The sequence below is a fragment of the Hemisphaericaspora subhashii genome, assembly GCF_019202705.1.
Source record: "Hemisphaericaspora subhashii strain CBS 10753 chromosome Unknown scaffold71, whole genome shotgun sequence".
In the NCBI taxonomy this organism is placed as follows: domain Eukaryota; kingdom Fungi; phylum Ascomycota; class Pichiomycetes; order Serinales; family Debaryomycetaceae; genus Hemisphaericaspora; species Hemisphaericaspora subhashii.
Window position 1 is genome coordinate 73,482 of NW_026057271.1, and position 9,122 is coordinate 82,603.

At 35.6% G+C, this 9,122-nt stretch overlaps 2 protein-coding genes across 2 annotated transcripts; both read left to right on the plus strand. All coding sequences in view use genetic code 12, as the record gives it.

Annotated features, from left to right (window-relative positions):
• Positions 1-3,581: 3,581 nt before the first annotated feature.
• On the plus strand, positions 3,582-5,186 carry J8A68_002411 (glycoside hydrolase family 76 protein; the record flags this gene model as incomplete). Its single annotated transcript, XM_049406159.1, has 1 exon — positions 3,582-5,186. One exon carries the CDS (start codon positions 3,582-3,584, stop codon positions 5,184-5,186), a length of 1,605 nt encoding a protein of 534 aa, XP_049264319.1.
• An 870-nt stretch (positions 5,187-6,056) lies between these two features.
• On the plus strand, positions 6,057-7,409 carry J8A68_002412 (glycoside hydrolase family 76 protein; the record flags this gene model as incomplete). The annotated part of the gene is made up of 1 exon (XM_049406160.1): positions 6,057-7,409. One exon carries the CDS (start codon positions 6,057-6,059, stop codon positions 7,407-7,409), a length of 1,353 nt encoding a protein of 450 aa, XP_049264320.1.
• Between the last annotated feature and the right edge of the window lie 1,713 nt (positions 7,410-9,122).

Sequence of the window (9,122 nt, forward strand, 5' to 3'; positions counted from 1 at the left end):
TTGAGCCCCTAAGTCCCTACGTCATTACTTGCGAACGACATCAGTTGATTGGGAGATATTTTGAAAAAATACATGTCATGTGTTAAAAACAAAAAGAAAGCTTCTTTTATTTGTTTTAAGTTCGTCTAGGAGAAAGTCAAAATAGGAAGCATCTTTTATTGGGTTTAAGTTCCGCTGGCAGAAAGTCAAGAAAGCTTCCAATTCCATTTAAGTTTTGGAAATATACGCAAGAGTCATGGTAATTACTCACCTTTTCGGAGTCTTGCTCAGCTTGTATTGTATGCTTAATTTCATACCACTTCTGAATGAACATGTTAGCATAAATGTGACATGTGGAGAAGTTTAATCCTTATGTTGGGTTCTCGGGGGTTTCCCTCGAGGGTCTCCGTCAAGGGTTCCATTGATGGTTTCCATTGAGGGTTTCCTTAGTTTTCACGGCAGTATTTCCCTTTGGTGTGTTCCGATATATCCGTGGAAGTTTTAGAAAGCGGTATGTGTATATCCTGTCTCATGATCGATAATCGTCAATCGTACCATTTCAACTCTTGCGAATGAATGTCCACCATTTAACAACGTACACATCTAAGTCTATTGTCCAAGATTTTTTGTTTTCTGAGAAACACCACAAGAAGTTTTAACCGAATATTTTATCTGCGGCACAAACAAAAAAATAATTTTTAGTCCTGGGTGCTTATAGAGTACCAAGAAAATTTATTTCAAATAATAATCACAATAGAGCGCTAGAAAAATTTCTTGCATATACACATCAATGTCCTTTCAATATTTTTTTTTCTCAATCGGTGTTTGTACGACACTAGCTTTTAAGTTATATGACGTTCTCGCACAAGCGGTTATGAAATCTACCAAATTCCTTCCCCTCTCTTGTAACTCAGCTGATATTGCAATGGAGTTTGCTCACTTTCGAAATGCTTGGCTCAAAACAAAGTCCGAACCATTTCTAAATAATATTTTTCGTGTCGTTCACAGAATAAATTATCATCTATTTTCATTCGCCCAAAGATGATTCCATACATTACATCGCATTCAAGTGCTTTTATGAACCAAAACCATCTGATTTGGTCTTGATTGATCCTGTTTACCTGGTGAACGTTCTTTTCTTTTCTAAAGGGCGCAAAGTTACTCAGTGCATGTACTTTGTTTTCGCTACACCAGCATAAATGAAGCCACAGATTTTTAGTTAGGTTTTAGCAAAGCCTAAGTTCCCCAATTCGTATTCCACAATTATCATTGGGGATGCATGGAGCTAAAAGCCTACCAGCACCTCAATCATATCAATTAGACTTTTAGACAGGAGGTTGAGATCTATGGTTTCGTTTGTGCGTAAATAAGCTTTTAATAAATAGGGCTTCTTTGTTCAAAGTTTGTTGTTGATCCAAAATCATGGTTTAGACTTTGCATATAGGTATTTTGTAGTATCTCTGTCTAGTCTGGGAACAAAAAAGTTTATTGCTAGTGTATTGGGGCTTCGTACTTCTCACAATAGTTCTTGAAAACAGGGTCTGCAAATCAGACAGTTACCTATTGGGAAGCGAAGTCCGTATGACTTCGCAATAAGCCGCTTTCGGAATCATCACAAAACTGAACAATTAAACGAACGTTCAAGAATTCGAGGTTGTTTTTTTTCTAAACGTTCTAGAAAAAGCCCCTAATTTACTCACTTTTGGTTGATTACACTGGCGAGCAATTAATCTGTTAGACTAGTTTACTAAAGGCAATATTAAGTGATCACATGGGCAACTTCGAACACTACATTAAGACTTTCTAGCCTAATTACTTCTTTGTCAAATTTGAACAATGTACCCAACATTTCCAGTCACAAATTCAAAAAGTCCCATTGTTCTTTTCGCACACGTATTTCAACCGAATTTGTCCCATTAGGGAAATGAAACTAAATTGTTTCACATAACTATTGTCAATAGACCTACATGAAATTACTATTTTTTACGCAGGAGTATTTTCTAGAAACATTAATCGTACTTAGCGTTGCAGGATTCGATGGCTTGGCACTTTTGTTAATCCTCATTGTAAATAACGCCGGGAGAAACGTGCAATGAACAATCAATAAATCCATGGAGATTAAGAAATATCAGACTTTTGTTTAACGTCATTGCCTATATGTATCAGAGGGTCAGTATCAGTTTATATATTATAGTTTATAATTTTAGTGTATAATTTAATCGATACCGTTTAAAGAAAAAAAAAAAGTAAATAACCCCGGCAGAAACATGCAGGGAACAATCAATAAATCCATGGAGATTAAAAAATATCAAGNAAAAAAAAAATCCAAACGTTTCTTAAATTTTAGTCAAGAGGTAAAGCCTTTTTTGGCTGCAAATATAATTACATTACATCGATAGCTGCGGGCTTGATGTAGCTGATGTGCAAAATTCTGGTGTTACCACGAGTCTATACTGTTTATCACAAAAGGTGAATTATATATTTATCTCAATGCAACCATGTGGTATAAATTTGTGCACATGTACACATCGAATCTATAAATATCATCAAAAAATACTTGTAAGTTCGTAAAGTTGAAATATGGCAGAGTTTATTTTCAAGTGGAATTAATATGATCAAGTTTATTTTTATAAACGGATTTGGGAGTTTTTTTTTTCTAGTATCACTAAGGAGGAAATGCACTTTAGGCACGACTTAACAGTGTGGGACTCGTCCATGTAAAATGGCCATACCCACTAAAACCCCCTAGACGGCAATCGCCATGTTATTGGAGGTCACTAGGACCATGTTGTGTTGCCCGAAGGCCATGTGTGATTGCCCTAAGGGGGATGTTGTCTGAGTCTGTATTTTATCCTACAACACGTAATATCCTTAGGGAGTGACTTCCGATAAAAAAGGAGAGAAATTTAAATCGGAAGATTTTACTAATCCAATTTTTTTTTTACATTAATCTTAATTAACAGGTAATTAGTGATATTTGGATATGAGTGAAAAAAAGTGGTACGAGGAACCCCTTTCTTAATCAATTTGGATCCTCGGATTTTCTACTTGCACAGTGCCTTGAGATATAACAATAAGATTATTCCCAAAAGGTTAATTACTCTTGTTTGATGCAAGGTTGGTAGTAACCGAGAGAGATAACCGAAAAAATGACGTCATTTTTGATTTTGTCCTAATGATCTGACAAAATAAAAAAAAATTAAATGACTGCAAATTAATTAATGGAGTTTTTTTTTTAGAAATATTGTGATCTTTCTTTTTACGTTTTATTTTTAGAAGAATGTCAACAATAAATTTAAAAAGTAACGGGTAATTTTTTTTACATTTCGATGGATGCCAGTAAACGGTTTATTTATAAACAGGGGTAAGGAGTTTTTAATAAAACTGTGATCTGTGCCCGCCCCCTCATCACTATTTTCAGTTTTGCATTTCCTTTAGAGCTATAATTATTTTTAGAATAGGATTCTTACATCTATATACAAAAACTTATTGGGAGTACTTGACTACAAAGTAATCCAATTCAATATATAAATAGGCTTATAAAAGGTCACGGATTCGTTTTTGCTTTTGAAGTAAAAGCATTTAGCCTATAACAACACAAAATGTTTCAACACAATTATTGGTTTAATATTGCATACATACTCATATCACTATTGGGAGTTCATACCTTGCAATTGGATATTAATTCACGTGACTCGATATGTGCTGCTGCGAAGGAAGTACAAGAAGGAATGTGGAACTACTATAACGGATTCCATTATGGAGGAACTATAGGCACTTTCATGCCTCCAAATTATTGGTGGAATGCCGGGGAAGCTTGGGGAGGGTTGGTTGATTATTACACGTATTGTGATAATCAGAATGAAACTTTACGCCAGTGGATTTTTGATGGTATGTATAGTCAACGAGGTGAGGAGAATAATTATGTCCCATCAAATCAATCAATGGTTGAAGGAAATGACGACCAAGGTGTTTTTGGGATGGCTCTTATGGAGGCTGTTGAGCAGAATTTTCAAGACCCAGAAGACTTGAGTTGGATTGAATTGACACAAGCACTCTTCAACAGTATGAGGGTTAGATGGGATCCCTGTACCTGTGGGGGTGGTTTAAGATGGCAAATATTTGAATGGAATGTGGGTTACGATTATAAAAGTACTATTGCCAACGGTTGTCTTTTCCATTTGGCTGCAAGATTAGCAAGATATTCAGATAATAAGGCTGATTATTTAGAAGTTGCAGAAAAGGTTTGGAATTGGATGGTTAATGTAGGATATATTACAGTGGAAGATGATGGTACCACGATTCAAATTTATGATGGTGCACACGTAGAAGAGAATTGTACAGACTTTACTACATTAAAATGGTCCTCTAATTATGGTACATTTCTTAGTGGATGTGCATATCTTTATAATCTAACCGGAGATGAGGTTTGGAAATCCAGAACCTTGGAAATATTGGAAGCATCTAAATATTTCTTTAACGGGCTGATTATGCAAGAAACAACATGCGCCACACGGGGTGTTTGCAACTATGACCAAAGATCGTTTAGATCAATCTTCGCTCGATTCTTGGGTCTTACAATGAAATTGGTCCCTGAAACAAGCGATACAATTTTACCATTATTAGAAGCATCAGCACTAGGCGCCGCACAATCATGTTCTGGTGGGACTGATGGGATAACATGTGGAGAAAATTGGGCCTATGGGGGGTGGGATGGTGTATACGGATTAGGAGAACAATCCTCAGCTTTAGATGTTCTCAATTCACTCTTGGTACGGGCCCCTTTGACTGTGAACACCGGTGGATCAACCCGTGTCAACTATAGTGAGGAAGCAGGTACTGAAAATAATCCTGCAATCAAACCACCGGAAGGTTATGTGTTGACAGAAACCACTTGCAACACATATTCTTCGAGTTCGACAGTTGAAGAATCATCAAGCTCAGAAACGAGTAGTCCAACAACATCTAAAAGTAGCAGCTCATCTAGCGTTACCAGCACTACCCTGGCTAAGAAAAGCTCGTCATCCAACGTATCCGCATCAACCGCAAGATTTGTCAATTCTACTTTGACGACAAGCGACCCAATGTCCACCACAAGTGAAGAGAGAAATCAAGGTACGGAAACCTCACAGAGAGGGAAGTCATGTGCACATAGATGGAATTCGAACATGTATAAGTTATTAGTCATAGCAATGGCACAAATCTGAGCTACCTTCTACTTGTCATTAAATGCTCCTCTTTTTATAGATGTATAGTAATATATGAAAAGATGCATGGTTGTGTTATACCATGTAGATACGATCCAAATAAAATTTCAATAGTCATCTGAATCTGATAAGTTCTTCTACACGTTTCTATATCTGTTATACAGTCAAATGATACATTTTCAAGTTACGCTGAATCCGTTAGTATGACTGTGCCAAGCAAACTAAAGCAAATAATATAAAAGATCTGGCCAAACATCAAGAAAAATGGGCTGTGCTTCTTCATGATGAATAATTAAATTAACAATAGATCATTGCCAAAATCGAGCAAAAATCAGTGCTTTTACAATTGAGAAACTTGAATAATATGTTAGTATTTAGAGTAGTCTTTGAGCCTTGTGGACCTTTAATTTGAGTAGTCTGACATGGGCGGAGGATGGCATCATGATTGTTTAAAGATTTTGTTGAAAGGTGCACGACCGTTTAAAGAAAAATTCAAAGATCCATATTGTGTCAAACAAATAGTACATCAATAAATTTTATCAGTTTTTCCCTTCCCTGTAGATTGGTTTATTTTTAGAAATTATCAACATCATCAAATTCTATTCCATCACACTTATTTCTTTTCAAGTAATTAATTGATATTATATATTAGCATCTATCTATCCTATAAGACAATCAAACAAAGTATCAATAGAGTTATCATATTTGTTAGAAATACAAATAAATAAAAACGTTATATTTTTGATACTTTATAGAGAGATTGATAGAATTTCCATATTTTACAAGAAGAAGATTAATAAATAGTCACAAGACTCAATCCTTGTGAATAAGATTTTTCATTTTAAATTAACAACAAATCAAACGCAAAGAATGTTCAAATATACATTTCAATTTACTTGGTCCTATCTTCTCATAGCCACCATCGTGGTATCTGCTATTGAGTTAGATATATCCTCCAATTCCTCCATATGTGCCGCAGCTAAAATAGTTTCAGATGGTGCCTGGAATTATTACGAAGGATTTGCATATGGTGGTGTTGTTGGTATGTTTGCTCAGCCTAATTATTGGTGGAATGCAGGTGAAGCATTTGGTGGATTACTTGATTATTATACATTTTGCGACAATAAGAATACAACATTAGAAGGATGGATCTTTAATGGGATGTATCATCAAGCAGGTGAAAACTTTAATTATGTCCCATCTAATCAATCAATGACTGAAGGTAATGATGATCAAGGGGTATGGGGTATGGCAATTATGCAAGCTGTAGAACGTAATTTCACAGAACCTGCATCTCATAGTTGGTTAGAGTTGGTACAAGCAGTTTTTAATACAATGAATTCCAGATGGGATACTGCAAATTGTGGTGGAGGTTTGAGATGGCAAATTTTCACCTGGAACTCAGGTTATGATTATAAGAATTCAATTTCCAATGGTTGTCTCTTCCATTTAGCTGCTAGGTTAGCCAGATATACGGGAAATGGAACTACATATCTTGATGTGGCTGAAAGAGTTTGGGATTGGATGGAGAATGTTGGATTCTTCACCGAGGAAGCTGATGGAACTATGAGAATTTATGATGGCGCTAATATCCCTAATTGTACCGATCCTACTACATTGAGATGGTCTTATACTTATGGTATTTTCCTTAGTGGATGTGCATATTTGTATGATTTCACCAATGACACAAAGTGGCAGTCTAGAGCTAACGAAATCTTACAATCATCTATGTATTTCTTTAATAACTCAATCATGCAAGAGACAACTTGTCAACCATATTTAATGTGTAATAATGATCAAAGATCCTTCAGATCATTATTTTCTCGTTGCCTTGGTCTTACTCTGATACTCATGCCAGAGACCGCTGAAACTATTAGACCGCTCTTGGAAGCTTCTGCCCAAGGTGCTGCTGCATCTTGTTCGGGTGGTACAGATGGTGTTACTTGTGGTCAAGATTGGAGTTTGGGACATTGGGACGGTTTTTACGGTTTAGGTGAACAAACGTCTTCTTTGGAAGTGATTAATTCCTTAATAGTACAACAGCCACTTAGTATTAAAACTGGTGGAACTAATCGTACCAATTATGCAGCTGGTACTGGTGCGGAAGATACAATTAATAGGAATAAGATTACAGTAACCGGTAAGGATAAGGCAGGTGCAGGCATATTGACAGCAGTGGTCTTGCTTATTCTTCTTGGAGGTGGTGTTTGGATGGTCTTGTAATCGTATGCTGCTGGGTATTTTTGTAATCCTACTGTAATAAATTAGAGTTACTTGTGCTTTTTGTAGTTATTTTTTTTTGTTCAGTTTTTGCAGTTAACAATATAAACATACATCTGATAAGAGTATTTTATGACAATGAGTACGTCTTTGGTTGATTCTTGAGTTCAAGACCCTATACGGTAGTATATTTGGTACTGATTTCATACTAATTTATTTCTAAATAAGAATGCTTTTTGAAGGATCACATCTGCCGAACGACAGGAGAAGTCTGAAATTTACACGAGATGTGCTAGTAACAACGTAAATTGCTATATTACAGTAAACTCTGTTCCTTTTAATATTAAGTGACACTCGCCAGACGCGTATTTCAAATAGATAAATCGTTTTCAAAATATTACATATGTCCGTTAATGGCGTTTACCCTAAAGTATTGGGAATTGTGCATTTTGTTTGGGAACTAGACCAGTTGCACAGAAAAAGATAAACCAAAAATATATTCCAAAATTGTGGGAAAGATAACTATACAGTTAGTCGTCAAAAGTTTTGCACGTCGCGTCAATTTTTTTTAGTTTTTACGTAGTTTCCTTGCGAAAGTTGTACCGCAATATACGCTAGAAAATTTACAAATGTCTGTTAGAACATGTCTCTCTATACGGTTTTGGTGCGTATAACTTGCTTGTATGATATTGAATGAAATACTTTGAAAATTACACAACTATAGTAGAATAATCTCAACATCTGAGTAATTTGGATTATTTATCGTAAAAACTACTTGGGTCATGGTTCTAACTTTTCAATGTAACCTATCAGAGATCCTGTGCTTCTCAATACAATGCACCTGCGTTGACGAGTGTTTGACCATTTCGGGAATACTTAGCGTGCGGTTTCATGCAACCCTTAGAATTTTGACTTGGTTGCAAAAAAGGAAATATTTGAATTAAATCAGAAATATACCGCACCAATAGCATTTAAACATTTTCCGTATACTCACCTAATAGTTCTCATTTTCGATTAAGATCCTGGATATGATCTAATTAGATTGCAATCAAATTGCCAGGTATTTCAACGGATATCCCTTTTCATAAGGCCCTAGGTGTTGTTGTTTTGATATTTATTCAAAAATAGATTAATAGCTATACTATTAGTGATGCCGGTGTTGTCCTACTGGTAATGAGAATACACACTAGTCTTCTATTACTCCATCTCAAATCACAGAGATCTGGAATACGAGAGGTCTCCTCCTTTCCATGCATGAAGGGTAAACACCAAATACACTAGAAATGGTTAAATTAAGAACCTATAACCTAATTCTTTTTTATAAAGCTTAAAATTTCGAAACAAGAGAATCTATTGATTTGATTTTTAATAGTCTTGGTTAATTCTATTTCACATTCATCTCCTTTAAGTTGTGTAACCAATCTGATATTTTTAATATTTCATATCTGTTCTTTAATCAGAGAGACAGAAGAGAAGTTATCAAACAACTCCTCCATATTCCCACGTGTTGCTTACCAGGTTAGGGTGCGGAGAATTACAAACTCAATCGTAAGGTTACAACACCCTGGGCCGAGTTAGAGTAGAGAAAGTTAACGTTTCCTAGTCGGAAACAGAAATGATCAAAACCGTGCTTAAAAATATATCCTATTATTTCCTAATGGGAACATTAGTAGTGTCTGGAATTGAAATAAACATTGAATTCAAAGCATTTATCTG